The sequence below is a fragment of the Vespula pensylvanica genome, chromosome 14 (assembly GCF_014466175.1).
Source record: "Vespula pensylvanica isolate Volc-1 chromosome 14, ASM1446617v1, whole genome shotgun sequence".
In the NCBI taxonomy this organism is placed as follows: domain Eukaryota; kingdom Metazoa; phylum Arthropoda; class Insecta; order Hymenoptera; family Vespidae; genus Vespula; species Vespula pensylvanica.
In genome coordinates this window covers 686,646-705,183 of record NC_057698.1, presented here as the reverse complement: position 1 = coordinate 705,183, position 18,538 = coordinate 686,646, and the positions used below count along the sequence as shown (strand labels likewise).

General features: G+C 34.2%; 2 protein-coding genes across 4 annotated transcripts in view; one reads left to right on the top strand and one right to left on the bottom strand.

Annotated features, from left to right (window-relative positions):
• LOC122634233 (pikachurin) overlaps nt 1-15,390 on the bottom strand; it is a 34,258-nt gene extending 18,868 nt beyond the window's left edge. The window contains exons 1-3 of one of the 3 annotated variants that reach the window (XM_043822962.1): nt 14,859-15,390; nt 8,768-8,884; nt 1,127-1,380 (exon numbers count right to left, since the gene is read on the bottom strand). In XM_043822962.1, coding sequence (XP_043678897.1) covers nt 1,127-1,380; nt 8,768-8,884; nt 14,859-14,973 — 486 coding nt within the window. In that variant the 5' untranslated portion in view covers nt 14,974-15,390. The remainder of the gene's footprint in view (nt 1-1,126; nt 1,381-8,767; nt 8,885-14,858) is intronic. The other 2 variants (XM_043822965.1, XM_043822964.1) reach the window with 2 other exon arrangements.
• Nucleotides 3,567-4,409, top strand: LOC122634235. The gene is made up of 2 exons (XM_043822967.1): nt 3,567-3,652; nt 3,743-4,409. The coding sequence occupies exons 1-2, from the start codon at nt 3,575-3,577 to the stop codon at nt 4,223-4,225; spliced, it is 561 nt and encodes a 186-aa protein (XP_043678902.1). The 5' UTR covers nt 3,567-3,574; the 3' UTR covers nt 4,226-4,409.
• Nucleotides 15,391-18,538: the final 3,148 nt, after the last annotated feature.

Sequence of the window (18,538 nt, the reverse complement as noted above, 5' to 3'; positions counted from 1 at the left end):
CATCGTTGAATACGATTTTGATATCATAATAACGACCCGTTCAAAACGTATTTGCGTTATTCAGTTTTTCTCGACTATTTATTTCCCCGTTTGAATTATTTGTAGATATTATATAGTAGAATTCTCTCGTCTATTCAATTTCGATTTTTGGAGAAAAGAAATTCTCGCGTTATCGTCGAAGTCTCCTTGCTTGGAGAATAATCGAAGAACCCTTGTCCTGGGAAATTGAGAGAGTAAAGCGAGTGCTGGTAGCTAGGTAAAAAGGTTGATGGCGGGGAGTGAAGAGCAGAATGCGGGGAGGAGAGAACGAGGAGAGAGAGAGAGAGAGAGAGAGAGAGAACTGTACAGGAAATATTTTTCTCCTGAAGAGACATCGACGGCCGCATGAGAGAGAAACGATGACCGACGTCGGAAAAAGAAAAAGGAAAAAAAAAAAAGAGAAAGAAAAAAATCTAACTCGATACGACAAGACGAATAGCTTTTGCAAAAGAGCAATGGTATGGTATAAGCAGTAGTTTCCCATTGGATACCGTAGAGAAGAAAATAACGACTGATGGACGTGTATCTACCGTAATGGGGAAAAGAGGGTTGAATCCACATCCCGCGTTAACCATAAATTTCATTTTAGTTTGCTATATATGGGCCAATTATTACGACGAAAGTGATCGAGAACTGATTTATATATTTATATATATATATATATATATATTTTTTTTATAAAGAGACTAAAGTAAAGAATACAAATACAAGATATTTATTGTCGAGAAAAAATAATTGCAAGCGCGCGCGAAGAGCAGACACACGCAGGCACGAAATATCGTTTAAAATAATTCGTATAAATATTGTAAATAATGAAAAAAAACGTTCGCAAAGATTCCTCGTGCCTCTTCCTCCTCCGCCTCCTTTTCTTTTCCCTTTTTTGTTTTTTGTTTTTTTTTTTTCTTTTTTTAAATCATAATTCTTAGGACGACATTTTTCATAAACTCTTTTATCGTCGATTCGATTTCCAAGCGATCGACTTTTTGTCATAACGACGAAACGAAGAATATCTTATAATAAAATATTCTCTTTTTTTTCTATTTGACGTGTAGAATATCTTGTAAGATTGAACGTAAATCGATAATACCTGAAGAGAAACGGTAGGAAGACCAAAGTCCGGCGTATTGGACGTCCCATTGAATTGCCCGTTCACTTTTGTTCCATTTGTCGTCGAGTTCTCGTTCGGTTGATCCAGATGTATCGTGAACGATGCACCACGCATATAAAGAATATCTTCGACCGCATCTTCGTCCTCGTCCGTTTCTAAGTTCAATTCGTCTCTCTCCATATCGTCGACGAGTTCTCCGAATTCGCTGGTAGACGGTGACGTCGCATTGAGTTCTTCAACAGAGACAGAAAAGACATTTTCTTCTTTCTCTTTTTTTCCTTTTATCGACGAAAGAATAAGAACGATCTGTTAGACGTTGTATCTAGGATATTGTATCTAGGAACGATTGAAAAAGTAAAAGATTAGAGGAGATCGTACGAAAATAATATCATACAGATTATATTCGATATGGAATTGGAATAATTTCTTTTTTTTTTTTTCTTTTTTTGTTTATACATACATCATTTCGTAACGGGAGACATTTTTTTATTAATAAATTTTATTATATATATATATATTTATTAAAAATTAATTAATTAATTGTATATATATATAAATAAATAAATAAACGAATCTGGAACGATTGAAAATTATTTGGAAGAGATTAGAACGAAAGATCTAGATCGCATCGATCCTCGATTTATTTTTTTTTTTATGTTCAATTATATATATAAAAAAAAAAAAAAAAGAAGACAAGAGGATAAAAATTTGATTTATATAAGAAAGATAAGTCTGACGCAATAATAGATTCATATGTAGAAAGTGATTTGAAAATTGAGACGAGGTAAAGGAGAGATGGCACGTGTTTGACATCACGATTACGACACGATAATACAATCATAAAAAAAAAAAGAAAGAAAGATAAAGATCGATAAATCATATATGTAATCTGTATGCTCTTGAATTTAATCGATAACATCCGGTCATTTTCAATACAAATTTATCAAACTCGGGGAACAACCTACGCATCAAAATTGTTTAGATTTGTAGAACGAATCGAAATGCTTTCGATCTTTGTTCTGCTCGTTAATTTCAATTAGATAACTCTATTCGTAGTTGTCGAAATATAGTCAAGGGGGATAAAAGAGGATAAAAGAAACGCTTGTTTACACAGCATGATACATGGAAAAAATTTCAACGAAATAAAAGTGTCGATCGTTTATAAGAATTATTTTTCGAGCATATATATCGAGCATTCGAATGAAAAAATTTACAAAATCTTGTTATGCGATATTCTTAATTTATATTACGATCGACACGAGCTCGATCCGTCTTACGTTTAAATTCGAGATTTCTATCGAATCAAGGTCATATCCCAGACATCAAACGAATTTAATCTATTTATTCGGCGATCTATTGGAAAAGGAAAAAAAAAGTGGAAGAAAAAAGAATAGTCTTTTCCGAGTTTATCGAATCAACGCATCGAACGAAGATACATTTCGGATACGTAAAACGAATGATACCATTTTTTTTCCGTCCCGATCATTTCGAAATAGTAAAGTTATGCGTCTCATGAAAAAGACAAAAAAAAAAAAAAAAAAAAAGAAATGAAATGCGTTTCCAACGAACGAACGAGTTTCGATTAAAATCGATAACTAATATCGGCAAAGGGCTTAGCGAATGTAATTAAATAACTTTCTCGATTGTAAGGTAAGTATAATAATGGTCTGGTACAATCGCTGTTATCCGTAATAGAACATAGTACATATTCTATTTGAAATAATCCCTGCCTTTGTCTACCAATAAGAAATAGGAACTAGTAAACGCAATAACAAAACGATGATATATACTAATAAATAAATGACAGAACAAAATAATAGACAGATAATAGAGAAATGGTACAATCGTAATAGGGAAATTGAAAATACGACAAATAAACATTAGAAATGTGATTACACAGAAGCAGAAAATTTTAAATATCGTCAAAAATAATAAAATTAAATATTTATTGGCTTAATCCCACTTGTGTAAATATCATTTTGAGATATATATATATAGTACTTAAATAAAAGCGATGTTTAACGCGATTATCGACAACAAATAGAATCGATGAAGATCGCGATTAAAGGATATCGGACTCTTAAAGATACGCGGGGAAGGGAGGAAGGCCGACGGAATGCCAAAATCAACGAATCAAAAATGTTTTTGAAGAAGTCATTCGAAGATGTGATTCCCCGATAATTATGTACACATTGCCCCTTCATTTTTTCATTACTATATAAGCCACCGTGAGCCAGCAAATAACACATTACGAATCGAACTCTACTGGTAAGTAGCATTACAAATAGTTATATCATCGTATACACGACGATACCATATTATAATATTCTAATGTACCAAAAATAGAAATGAACTTTGTAAAATTGTATTACCTGTAAGCGTATATTATTAATTCGTATTACGTACTTTATCGAAATAGGATCAAACATGAAGGTGTTCGTCGTTCTATTTGCCCTTGCGGCGGTAGCTATTGCCAGTCCTGTAGGCTTGGAAAACGTTCAACAAGTAAGAACAACAATCGTGAAATATCGAAAGAAATGAATATTCGAATGAATTTTCCATTGAATGCGAAATCAAATATGAATTATTTCGTAGGAGAACCTCGCTGAAAACGAAGCTGATTTGTCGAAGATAAAGGTATCAGGCGGAATAAAGTGTCGTGGAAAGCGATGCAAGGGTCACATCGGTATCGGCGGAAGCTGGTACGTAGCCGATGACGGAACCCTCGTACCAGAACCAGCCGGTGATGAAGTCGACGACGGTATCCAAAAGTCATACAACGTGGAGGAGGAAGAGGAAGAAAGCGTCGACGATGAAAACAATTCTGTAGAAATTGTTTTCCATTCCAATTGCAACAACGACGAAATTGACAATTCGAAATGTAACAAAGCTACCCTTGGAATCCATTGGTTGAGATTACCAAGCGGAGAAGTCGTTCCACATATCACGGAAAACGAAAATACAGCGGTCGAACAAGTCGACCCAACGACTGCGAAGTGGAAGTGGAATGGTAAAGTCCGTGTCAGATGTCGTAAAAGCAAATGCCGCGTCGACGTCAGCGGTGGAGTTCACAACTAGACGCAAAGATCTTCGTAACGAGGACGTAGAAATCAACACGATTCTTCAGATCCTCGAAGAGAAAGATCTATCGCTCGATATGATTTCCAGAAAACGATTGAAACTTCCCTTTGAGAAAAAGAGATTAACGCAACCTTAGTCCGTTGTAAAAAAAAAAAAAATATATATATATATAAAGAAGAGAGAGAGAGAGAGAGAGAGAGAGAGAGAGAGAGAGAGAGAAAGAAAAGAAAGAAAATCGGTAAGATTGACTTGGTACAACTACTGATACAATAAAAATCTATTAATTAGAAACGATATTATGTTTAAAAAAAAAACGACCATCTTTCCTCATCGTATATCACTCGAATTACTTTCTATTCGTATTAATCTTCTGATTATCTTATAGTCAATCGCTAATTGCTCTTGTATCTACGATGATCGAATAAATAAAATAATCGAGATATATACATACATATATTTTTGTACTCGTACATTTTTTGTATCCCTGTCGTTAAAATCCCGACGTATCCCCCCAACGTATCTAATCGTTCTATTTTCGTGTAAAAGAACATTATCGCAATCCTCTTTCTGTCTCTTATTTTCATCGACGATTGATAAGGGACGATATTTAAAAAGAGATACAGAAAAAAGAGAAAAAAGGGAGAAAAAAGAAAAATCAAGAAAATCCCTTCTAGTCTACCGTGTACTTTATTTTTTACCGCTCGACGAAGGAATATCGGAATCCCGAGACGAATAATTTCTACCTGCTCAGCATCGTTGACGCATCGATCTTCAATAGCGAATTACTCGAGTGCAACCCATTCGACGAATTGCATCGTTCAATTGTATATCCCTGAAACAGTGGATGCATTCATCTCGCCCCTACTCGGCTACGCTTCGATTCGCTTCGGGTTTCCTATTACAAAAGAAGAGAAGAAAAAAAAAAAGAAGAAGGGAACCGACAATTTTATAAACTCTTAGTACGCTTTATTTAACAATCGAGAATAGTCCGATGTACAATAACTACTACGACGTGATGTCGTCGAAGCTATTTAGAAAATTCTTTGATATCGACTGATAAGGGAAAGAGATGAGAAAAAAAGAAAGAAAGAAAAGAATCTGAATAGAAAGAAAACTGATAAATCTTCTAATTGAATATATTATTCATGTATAAATACATATACATATACCTGTAAGTACGATTGATTCAGGAACGAACAATGTCGATAATGTCGAGATATAATTTTGTTTATCATATCTGATTTTAATCAGATTTAATTAGCGTATTATACTGACAACGGGAAGATAAAGATGACCTGAGAAAATATAATATCGTATTTTTACGTCATAATATTTATATCTATCAAAAATATATCATTGTTTTTCGATCGAATAACTGATATACATAAGCATATAAAATTAAATCGCTGTAATCAGTCGAATCGATCGATAATATTTTCCAGATAATAATACAAAATTGTTTTTGTAAATAAAAATTGCCCCACTTCGGGGATTTCAAAGGATAAACTCGGTGTTATTATTCATTTCTCCATTGTGTACATTCCATTATATTATCATATATAATATGTATGTATCATGAATTAATAATCCATATTTGCGTGTAAGTAAAAGACGAACTCTAAAAATAGAGAAGGTTCCGCTTATTAGGTCGTAAGGAAAACGGCGAAATGCCAAAGGCATTATCGGTAACGAGAAAGATCGTTAAGTGGGATAACAGGCGGCAAGCCTTTAACGAAATGGACGAAATTGTTACAAACGAAGTAGCAACCGAGGAGATTTCTAAAAGTAGAATAATCCTTCCTATATTTTATTCCTTTTAATTGTTATCGATAATCAGGCTAAAGAGAGTGGGTTAATCAAGTTCAAGACGAAGATACCTAGTTCGGAAAGTAGCTACGTAACTGAGAACGGAACATCTTTAAATTAGTGATTGGCGATAAAAATAGATAGAAAGAAAAATAAATACATATATATATATATGTGTGTGTGTGTGTGTGTGTAAGAAAAAAAAAGACAGAGAGAAGAAAGAAAGCGTGAGAAAAAGAGATAGAGAAAGAGAAAGAGAAAGAAAGAGAGAAAAAACAAAAAAGAGAGGGGTAAAAGGGAAAGGGATGTTGGCTCTGCAAAGAAAAAGGTCATATATATATATATGTATGTTTGTATGTATGTATGTCTGTAAGATATAAAGCGCAATAGAAAAGATCAAGTGCATGGATGCTTTGAAAAGTTTGTGGAGTAACTATGAAATGGTGCTGTGGTGGCACAGTAATAACGTGAACTCCCTCACGACAGCCGCCACTACATGCCACGAGTTTAAAGTTCCATTTTAACGTCGAGCCCGCGAAATGAAATATTGAAAACAATTTGTAAAACGTAGAAAACGAACGCTAACGCTTTTCGGCAGTTATCACTGGAATTTTCACCGTGCAACCCCGTTCGTCAGCAAAAGTTCATCCTTTCCCTCCCTCTCTCTCTTTCTCTCTCTCTCTCTCTCTCTCTGTCTTTTTTTCCATGTCTCTGTCTTTAACACTCTCACTCTTTCTCTCTCTCTCTTTCTCTCTCTCTCTCTCTATTTCTTTAACACTATATACGTATGCAATTAAATATTGGCTTGCCTAGTAAGTAGTTTAAAAATTTTTTATAGTATTTCTTTTTCTATGTAACTATAATATCTGTCATGAAATATTGTTGGATTCTTGAATGACGTGTTTCTAATGGAGATATTCGTAGTTTGAAATATTGAATACAATGTTCATTTGGATATAAAATACTGAATGAATATATATATATATATATATATATATATATATATGTATGTATGTATGTATGATAGTACAATAGAAAAACATGAATAAACTTTCTATTGAATTTGCGGTATTTTTGATTGAAAATTTCTATAGTAAATTGACCGTATTTTCTAACGAATTTTCAGTAACGCTTTAGAGAAAATTCAGATATTATTTATTGGCCAGTTCAATACATTTTCGTTATTTTAAAATAACTCAATTCAATTTTAAAATGCACATATATAATAGATTTCATAGATATCGGAATCTTCTATCTATTAAAATATCGATAACTTTGGCATTGTTTACTAATTAATCCAATACTATACTCTATAAACTATTATTAATATATATATATATATATATATATATATATATATATGTGTGTTATTCAATTTGAATAAATATTCTATTGAAAAAAAAAAAGAAAAGAAAGAAAAGACATTGTATGTTGAGTATCTTCTACTGAAAATTCCAACAATTTTCTTATTGACGCAACCCAATAATTTTTCTTTTCTTACTAATTTATTCATTGTTTGTCGTCCCTTTTATTTTCATTCTTTTCGTATCTAGGCCGTCATGTCCTACGACGCGGGCAAAACAAACGCTCGAAGTGGTGAAAAAAAAAGGAAATTAGAAAAAAAAGGTAGAAAACAAGAAAAAAAAAAGGAAAATAATAAAAGACGTCGAGACGTCTCGCACTCTCCCGTAATTTTTTAACGACACGCAATTTCCGCGCTAACGAGCAACGCTTCGGCTCTTTCAAAGAAAGGAAAAGGTTCGAAGGAGAACGAGAGAGAGAGAGAGAGAGAGAGAGAGAGAGAGAGAGAGAAAGAACTTTAACCCGCTTTATTTCGCACGAACGGTAAGTAACGACGATGGTGCGAGATCATTACAACGAGCTGCCTGTTCGACGTGAGTTCGATAAAAAAAAAAAAAAAAAAGAAACAATAAAAAAAGAAAAAGGAAAAGATGACTTATAGTATGTTTCTTTTTCTGAATAATGTGCACTTTCTATGTGCACTTACTGTATATATGTGTGTCTGAAAGAAAGAGAGAGAGAAAGAAAAAAGAAGAGAGAGAGAGAGAGAGAGAGAAAAGAAGAAAAAGTTCGATTCATACAATATGTTCCTTACGGATAAGCAGTAATATTTCTTAAGGATAATAATTTTTAAGTAAAAAGTATTAAGAAAAGAAAAAGAAGGGAGCAAAGCAAAAATATACATAGACGATGTACGAGAGGTGCCCTTCTTTCCGACTTATTTGCTCGTAGTAATATTTCGTCTGAATAATAATAGTGGTAATAAAAATGAAAACAAAAAAAAAAAAAAAAAAAGAAAAAGGAAAAAACGAAGGAAAGAAAAAAAAAAGAGGAAAGAACGAATGCCAGGAAAAATGGAGAGGGAAAAAAATATGTCAAGTTACTTCCGGAGGAACAGTGATATAATACGTGTAATATATATTTCGGATGAGAGAAAAAGAAAAAAACAGAGAAAACCCACAGAAATGCGACATACATTCGACAGAAATTCTTTGCGACAAGGGAGCTCTTATTTTCTATAATACAAATAAAAAGAAACATAACAAGAATAATAACAACAATAATGATAATAATAATAATAATAATAATAATAATAATAATAATAATAATAATAATAATAATAATAATAGTAATAAAGTGAGACGAGAAAATAAAAGATAGATAAATAGATAGATAGATATAATAGATAGATATAAATTTGTAGAAACTTACCGGCACAACTATATCCATTCTTATGAAGTATGTAGCCGTCCCTGCAGTCACATTCATACATCCCGTCGTGAAGTTCGTAGCAAAGATGCTCGCAGGGAGATCTACGCCCGCATCTTCCTGAAACCGAGAACGATCATGCTCGTAGAGAAAAAAAAAAGTATTTGCATTTGATGTTGGAAAATAAACATCTCTCTTTCTCTATCTCTCTCTCTCTCTCTCTCTCTCTCTCTCTCTCTCTCTTTCTCTTTTTCTTTTTCTTCCTCTCTGGGGAGTGGGAGGTGTGCACGTAACTATTCCAACTCTTTCGAAAGTCCTTCCTAGGTAAGGAACTTTCTTCCAATTCGTGAGGTTGTATACGTTAGACGGAATCGAGACATAATCCTTAGAAAAAGCTTGTTTTTTCCTTAGGAAAGCTTGTTTCGAGGAGATTCTCCAATAGGAACCGGAAAGAAACATACTCCAACATTTCAAATTCGATTTACATAAGTTACATATTTCTTTTTTGTCTTTTACCGATTTTTCCCGAGGACTGAACTTAACCGAGTGTTTTTTATCGTGCATGTTTTATATATATATATACATAGCTTTATTATAAATAGTTATATATAACATATTAAACGAGGTAAAATATAGATATTTATATTATAACAATATAAACAGTATTTATAAAAAAGAAAGAAGAAACTAGATAATTATAATAAAATCAGTCATATATTCCATGTATAGTATTCGTGTACGCACATATATAATAATAATAATAATAATAATCGTACCAACTATTATTACTAATCGTATTATCAGACTGGTCAACAAGTAATATATCGATGGTAAACTGATTCTGTTAATGCATAGAAATAAAAAGAAAACGAGGAGCAAAGAGAGAAAGACAGAAAGACAGACAGAGAGAGAGAGAGAGAGAGAGAGAGAGAGAGAGAGAGAAAGAGAGAAAAAGGATGGAGAAGGGAGTGGCAAAGAGAGAGAAAGAGAGAAAGAGAGAAAGAGAGAAAAAGAGAGAGGGTGTGGCTATCCACCAGCAAGGATAGACATCCCATTTTTATCCCTCTGGCCAGCGTGTTTATAAATCGTTATCCCTTATCCACCGAGGACTTATTTATAACGCAAGCCCGCAACGACGGCCATGGAAAATTTACTTTTCCCGCGGCCTCGAAACTACTACTACTACTGCTACTACACTACTACTACTAGCATCAACACCAGCATTGCTACTACTCGGCACCGTCGAACATTTTACGTCCAGAAAATTTCATAAAGCCAATTTTATAACTTTCCCGCTAAATTTTGCAACCCCTCTTTTCTTCATACCTTTTAGTTGTCATAGTAGTAATAATAGCAGCCAACTTCTGTTTCGTGTGAGAACGTAAGAATATACTCGAATATCCCCCAATTTTATTATCGATTTTAACCGTTCCTTATTCGTTTCTTTTTTCTTCGTTTTCTCTTTTATTCATTCTCCTTCCTTTTTTCTTTTTTTTTTTTTTTTTTTTTCATTCCCTCTCGATAGTCATTCCGCACCGGATAGAAGACACATATAGAGAAATTTTAGTAACGATTTTCGATAAAGGGAAACACGAATTTTACTTCTGCGTTCTGTTGAAACTCTAAAATTAGATTATAGATCGTTAAAATATAATAGAAAAAGATAAATGAAGGTATCAATTTTATATAGCGAATTGTGTTTAATAGGAATATAAGAGACGCGTAACTATAACGCACGCGTATAACGATTAATTCTTTTCTAATTTTCTTCGATGGAAAAATGTATTTATTTCGTTACGAACGATTATTAATTTTGATTTAAAACTATGCGAGAAAGGGAGAAGGAATCTTTCCAACGATTTGATCGTTGAAATATAATTATTCTTTAAAAATGAGTAATTAAAGAAACATTATATTAATTTTCTGTAACGAATCAAAGACTTTAAGAAAAAATTATCTAAATTCTTTAGCCTCCTAGAGAGAAAAGGAATACACGGGAAGGAAGAAAGAAAGAATTTCACCGGACGGTTGATATTAATGAAAAAAAAAAAAGAAAAAAAAAGAAAAAGAATAGAAAAAAAGAAACAAAAAAAACTATATACTATAGTATAAAAGAAGAACTCAAGATTATAAAGAAGAAGAAAAAAAAAATAATTCACAGGAAACAATCGATAGAATTCCCAATGTAAAAATATGACAAAGAAATATAATCATAAAAGTTTCTTTCACGACGTTCTGACAAAGCTCGTATGATTCTCCTTTCGTAAGTTTTCCCTCTGGTCTATCCCTTTCCCTTCTTCACATACATAAACGTATATATATAATATATATACACATATATATATATATATATATACTTTCGTATATATACCTGAACGTCATTTCCTGTCTCGTGATCTTTGTAAAAGCGATAGTGGAATACGTTAACTCTCGTGTATTATTCTATCCTTTGCCGCACGATCGATCTCCAATGCGGCCTATCACGCATGTGCGCAATGTACCAACGCGATTCTGTAAATTGGCCGTGTAATCAAGTTGTACATTGGTCCTGTAGAATAATCCGAATACTATATAGCTTGTCACTGGTTCTTCTCCACCTCTACCTACAAACCTATACTTGCACCTACGGCTACACGGCTACATCTACACATTTTCACCTTCTATGGTTATCATAGAGAAGAGGAAGAGGAACGTGAACGGGGTTGGAAGGAATGGGGATGGGCATTTATCGAACGGTACGACGAAAGACGAGAGCTCCTGGTAATATCTCCCTCTCCTCCTTCATCCTCCTTAGCTCTCTCTCTCTCTCTCTCTCTCTCTCTCTCTCTCTCTCTCTCTCTCTCTCTTAGCTCTTTTCGAATCGTACCATCTCGAGCGCGATAACTGCGTTAGCTGTGACTAACGCGAGGTGCGATTCATTATTTTTAGACAATAACGGGGTGAAATGATATCTCTGGGGTAGAAAATAAGAAGGAGAAGGAGAGAAAAGAAGAAGGAACAAAAAGAAAAGGAAAATGAAACGAGAAAAGAAATAGAAGGAAATCATATCGCGAGAGAAATTAATAGAATAAAATTTTGTATGCTTGGGATAAATAAATAAACGAATAAATAGATGGATAGATAGATGGACAGATAGATAGACAGATATAAACGGAAAAGGGACGATGAAATCAGAACAAATTTGGGATGACGTTTCTGGGTAACTTTACATCGTCTTTCTGTTTGCTTCTTCGAGGACTATATGCACACAAATATATATATATATATATATATATATATATATATATATATATATATAGAATTGAGAACAATCATGCAATACTACAAGTTAGGGTTACGGTACTTAAATAAAATGTAGGTCGTTTCGAATTTGACTTTGATCGATCGACGAACTTCTTGAATAAAAAACGAGCAAATTTTTGAAGCAGCGTTCGACGATTGCCATTTTTTCGTTATTAAAAAAATAATTCTTAATCACATTTTTAACCTTTCTCAATTATTTATATCAAATCGAACTAATACGTCTCCTCGTGTTATTTCTATCTTTTACACTAATCAAGTTATCCGATCTATCAAGTGTAACTAATTAATTAACTCTATGAGTAACAACGTACACACGCGTATATATATTATTAGAAGAGAAAATAAATAGAAATCGCCTTGAGAGAGATTTCCACGCTCAAAGTCGATATCCTCGAACACCCCGACGGAAAGAAATTTCACGATTTTCCGCTCATGTTCTTTTTTTATCTCCCGTCTAATATAACAATCCTCGTAATAGTAGTCGAACTAGTTACAGGTCACCTCCTATATATAGATAATAATATATATATATATATACACATACATATATATATATAAATATATAGAAGGAAAATAGTACTTTGTCGTTCATATCTCGGTTTCATAGAGGAAACGTAATATTTCACTCGCTTCTGTCTCTGATCCTTCTTCGGGCTGTCCTCATCTTCCTCCTCCTTCTTGATCCCCTTTCCCCACTCTCCTTTGCCCATCGTCATCATACACTATACCCCATCTTTATCCAACTTCGTAGAAATCCACAAGGAAGGAATAGGGCCAATAAACTTTGTGGATATATACGCGAGTACGTAGATAAGTAGATACGTACGTACGTACGTATATGCATACATACATACGTAGATATAAACCGAGGTAAACATTTAAAATCTGGCCGACGGCCGAGCGATTCTTGGCATACCATAGGGATGGTCCGGGGTTGTGGTGGTCTTAGCAGTGAGTTGGAAATCATTGTTGGACCAACAACAATGGGCAAGCAAAGGAAGGTGGAGGAGTATTTGAAAGAGAAGATAGAGATATAGTCGAGGTATTTTAGGTGTCGCTTATAACCGAGCAAAAGCTTCCTGTTACTAGTACTACTACTATTACTACTACTACTACCACTACTACTAGTACTACTAGTACTACTACTATTACTACTACTATTCTACTACCATCGCTACTATCACCTAATGTAATTTATCTTTATTAGCAAGCCGACGCTCAGATCCGAGCTCGATGAGTTTATTTCAACCGTACAAGGCTATGGGAATTATTTCGTTATGGTTTTGAATACATTTCCAAATATATCGAATAAAGGATCGTTTGGTAAATGCGATAATGACGACGATGGGATTTCTTAATGAATTTTCTTCGGTTATAAACTGGGATAATAATACGACGAGATCAACGTTTCAACTATAAAACGAGACTGCGATATTTCATTGCGAATGGAAATGTTTCCTTCTTCGATATTACCAAAGATTTTATTAAAAGGATCGGTTAGGTGAAAATTACGATGGTACCGCTCTCATAACGAACGAGTTTTCTTAATGACACTTGGACGTTTAGATTTCCCAAGTTATAGATGACACGACGTTATCTGATTTTTAATAGGTTTAGAAATATATCGGATAAAAGGATCGTTCGTTGTAACGACGACGATGGGATTTCTTAATGAATTTTCTTCGGTTATCCGTTCGATGTTACAAACTAGTACAACGATATAACGAGAAGCGTAATATTTCATTACGAATGATAAATATTTCGTATTTCGATATTACAAAAGATTTTATTAAAAGCATCGGTTTGCTAGTGTCATCTTAATGAATTAGTTTTCTCGATGATATCTAGATGTTTAGATATTTGAGAATTATATACTAAGATGTTACGGACTAAGTAGTTGGAGACTGTACGAAGTTATACGGATAATATGACATAATCGTGCCCTCTTGTCGGTTACAAGACAACAGGTCCATGTCTAAAAGCTTCCGAGGTCAACAGGTAGCTTCGATAGAAGGCACAGAGGTAGAGGAAAGGGCTCTTTTGTGAGGTCTATGAAAACAGTGTGTCGCGGAATGGATCGATTCGTATGGCTGATCGCTTTTAACGTTTTAAAGAACGTTTTGATCCTTTAATATTCCTATGATTCATTGATCGAATGTAATCGAAGTATTGATGGGTGGAACGGGTCGGTGCTGAGAGGAGGAGGGGGAAGGATTTCCTTCTCTCTCTCTCTCTCTCTATATATATATATATTCACATAGATAACAATCGACTACGATAAAAATTAAAAGAGAAAGGGTGTCTTAAAGACAAGAAGGTCTTCGGAAGCCCGACAGCTCTTAAAAGGACGAGAGCAAAAATTAGGGATTTAAAAAGCTAAGGGAGGAATACTAGGGTGAAGAGTCAAAGTTCTATGGGCCACTCCGTTCGAATCTTCCACGGGGGTTGCTTTCAAACTCGCTCGTTGCCTATTCAACTAAGGCTGTAAACGGGACACGATGACGAGGGTGAGTTAGCAAGCTCGCCGTTCGTTCGACTCGCTCTTCGACACTTCTCTTCTTCGTAGAAGGAATCGACACTGTTCTTTTCGAAGGAGGAATACGAATTTCAATGACCTTGGAATTATTAACAAGCTTCGTAAACATTCAGCTAACGCGAATTTTCTTTTTTTCCGTGCTTCTTCGTCTTCACCTTTTCTTCTTCCATTCGAACCATTTGAACCTCAAACGAATCGACGATCGAACAACGCGTCTCCTAACGAACGTTAATTAATATCGAAATAAATAATTACCTTGAAAAGCAGCCTCGAAGGTCGTCTTCTCGTCGACAGGATTCTGCGCGAGCACTATGCCGATCGCGAGATAACCGAGAATCATGATAGTCTGGCGACTACGGATCCTTGCCATAGTCCACAGCTAAACATGCACGGCCCTTTCTTTCTTTGGATCGATCGTTCCTTCGCTCTCTTTTTATTCCACCGTAAGCTCGTCGAGACGGTTTTAAACACACTGAAAAGAAGAGGCGTTCGCGAACGCTTCAGAAAACTTTTTTCCTTTCTCTCCTCTCCTCTCCTCTCTTTTCCTCGCTCGCTCGCTCACGCTCTTTCTCTCTCTCTCTCTCTCTCTCTCTCTCTCTCTCACTTCGCCACCCTTCGTTTTTTTTCTTCTTTCTTCTCTTCCTTCTCTTTTGCACCTTCGTAACCGTGACTCTTGTCCGATCTCCTTCTCCTTCTTCTCCTTCTTCTTCTTCTTCTTCTTCTTCCTCTTCAGTTTAAAATGGACGTTCAGAAAAACACAGATAGATAGATAGATAGATGGATAGAGAAAGAGAGAGAGAGAGAGTTGGAAAACACACACAGAGATATAAAAAAAAACACGTATACACAAACACACAGCACACGTGTCAGTTGGTAGGACACCTTCCTTCCTTCCTTCCTTCCTTCCTTCCTTCCTTTCTGTCTTCCTTATTTATTTCTTCTTTTTTTTTCTCCTTCTTTCTTCTTTCCTTCCTTGTTTTTCTTCTCTTTCTCACCCTCTCTCTCTCTCTCTCTCTTTCTCTTTATCTCTTTCGTTGCTTTCAGTCACTAGGGTCGAGTGTCTCGAAGGGAAACCGTGTAACGTCGATCGAAACTCTTTAAACCTGCGAACCAATACGAGATCGTGTCAAGTGGACGTCCTCTCTCTCTCTCTCTCTCTCTCTCTCTCTCTCTCTTTCTTTCTCTCCTATACATATCGTCGATACGTTTCGTTCTACTCTACGATAAAAAGAGAGAAAGATATAGATAGATGTATAAGTGAAACAAGAGATAGAGAGATAGATAGATAGATAGATAGATAGAGAGAGAGAGAGAGAGAGAGAGAGAGAGAGAGAGAGAGAGCGCACGAGTGGGACAGAAAAAGGGATAGAAAAGAGGGATGATCCGAGGGCAATAACTCTCTAGCTTCTTGCGTTCCTTTCTTTTTAACCCCTTTCGAATACCACCCTAACCGTATATAACCATAATTACTCTGCTATCGACGAGGAATTTTTTTTCTATTCTCTTTTCCTTCCCTTTTCTTTTCTTTTCTTTTCTTTTCTTTTCTTTTCGCGTGTTTTTTTCTTCCTTCTTTCTTTCTTTCTTTCTTTCTTTTCTTTTTGTTGCCTTAAATCCTTCCTGCTATTCCTTTTCATTTCACGATGCACGAGTATGCTCGAAAGATAGAGTATATTAACTATCCCGTCGAAAGCTCTTATCTTAAGAAGGACATGACACGTATGTATGTGTATGTTGTAATCTAGATATTCGTGCAGTGTAGCTGCATGCACGCGCGTATGTGTGTGTATATGTAAGGTGTGAATCGTAAGATATTTAACCCTTTGAACTCCTAAGTCGAGCCTGTCTCGACATCAATTTGCTTCACAGGTGCTTATATGTCGATTTTATTTCGACATTGTTCAAAGCGGAATATTATAATCATTTTTTATCACGACAAATGTTGTATTTTAATTAGACTAAATTATATGTTAAATATTACACACACGCACACGAACATACATACATTTATATATACGTAATCGTTATCAATGATAAAAACTCGTCGATTTTTTTGCAAATTTAAAAAAAGAACACAATGATATACCGTTATTATCCTAGTGTTCCGGTTATATTACACGAAATTTTGTGGACAAATAAAACAAATTATTTCGTTCGATTGTAACGATCGATTTACTCCTGCATGCAAATTGTTCAATGGTATTCGTCGAGTAAATTAAATAATTTCTTTCACGTAAAATCTGTACCAGCGCGATTGAAACGTACTGTTTACCTAGCCACCATCGCTCTTTGAATAGATATTAGGTAATCCGATATTACCGTTGAAACGTACAATTAAAATGCATTTCTATAAAAGGAGAGAAATTGTAAGAGCTTTCATGAATTTTCGTATATTTTATTCTCTCTCTTTCTCTTTCTCTCTTCTGAATTTTTTGCTATTTATTTATTTTTTTCTTTATTTTTAATCGTATCTTTTTCGTTAGCTACGTGTAAGACGGTGAACAACGCGACGTTTCAAAACATAGAAAAATATATACGAGTAAAACTTAAAATAATGTCCTAGCTAAATTATAATCGATATTAATAGCACGTATGTTGTATTAAAAAAGTTATATTATAAAAAAAAAAAAAACAATTAAAGCCTCATTTTTTATTTATTTTTATTTTACTTCGTTTCCTTTTTTCTTTTTTATTTTTTATGTTCGAGGCAGGGTCGTTCCGATAATCATGAAATTGATTTCATAACAGGATGAAAATCATTTAACTTAATTAAATTCGTGTGGTTGCAGAATTAAAGCATATTAAATGTTTAATATGCGAAATGTATTCAGACCTGTGTTTATTTGTAAAAAAAAGAGAAAAAAAATATGAAACAGAAGATAAATATAATCCATTAATCATTATCGCGATTCTTCGTTCATCCCGTTTGAATTTTTTACGATCATTCGATAGAATGAAATTATTTGTTAAAATATATTGTTAATTAAAAATCGATAAAATCATAATGGTAATCAATTCGTAATCAATTTGAAAATATGAATTCGTATTAAACCCATTTCTACGATGTTAAACATTGAACATTGAATCAAACATTACGAAAAAGATACGATGAGATTACGTAAAACATCGACTTTAATTTTCAACAAAGATTCGAACGCAAGTTTTACGTGTAAACTGGTAGTTCGAGCGAGTTATCGGCATTGTCGATCATCGACTCGGTGAGTTTCGAAACCTGGGAGAAAGAAAAGAAAAGAAACGAAAAAAAGGAGAAAAGAAAAAAAAAGAAAAATAATATGAAAAGGGTTTAAAAAGCGGAAAGATAATTCTCGCGGCCCATTTATCCTCGCGCCTATTATTTAAAACGTCTAATGAAAGCATGAGCGTGACACTTTTTCAACTATTACGTTTTCTCTCTCTCTCTCTCTCTCTCTCTCTCTCTCTCTCTCTCTCTGCTCGTTTTACTATAATAACAATAATTAAACAAAACATTAAATTTTTCTCTTTTTTCCCTTCTTTTGCTTTCTGTCTCTCTCATTTCCGTCAAATTTACAAGTGAAAGAGAACGATCTAGATTCCAGTAGTCGAATCATCCTACAATCTTTTTTTTCTTCCTCGATATGACAAAATTTTTTCTTTTTCCTTTTTTTTCTTTTCAAATTCAGTTATTACGATCGAACGTAGTCTTTTCTCTCTTTCATATCGCTAAGAGAACTCGTATATCGAGTAATCGGATAATAGATGAATTTTTTGTGCACCCTTCACTATAATTATAATAATAATAGTTAATAATAATTGACGATGATAATTAAATAAATATTTTTTCACTCTTTTTTCTCTTTTCTATCTATAAAAAAAATTGAAGAACCGAATAGCCGAATATCATAGAGTAATTTTCTTTATCCCTATCTCATAATTCTTCTCAAGTCTTCGTGAGATTA

Bases quoted from the DNA above. Each gene is read 5' to 3' on its own strand.
- LOC122634235 (XM_043822967.1), top strand. From the start codon at position 3,575: ATGAAGGTGTTCGTCGTTCTATTTGCCCTTGCGGCGGTAGCTATTGCC. The intron at 3,653-3,742 runs GTAAGAACAACA...ATTATTTCGTAG, and splicing joins GCTTGGAAAACGTTCAACAA to GAGAACCTCGCTGAAAACGA.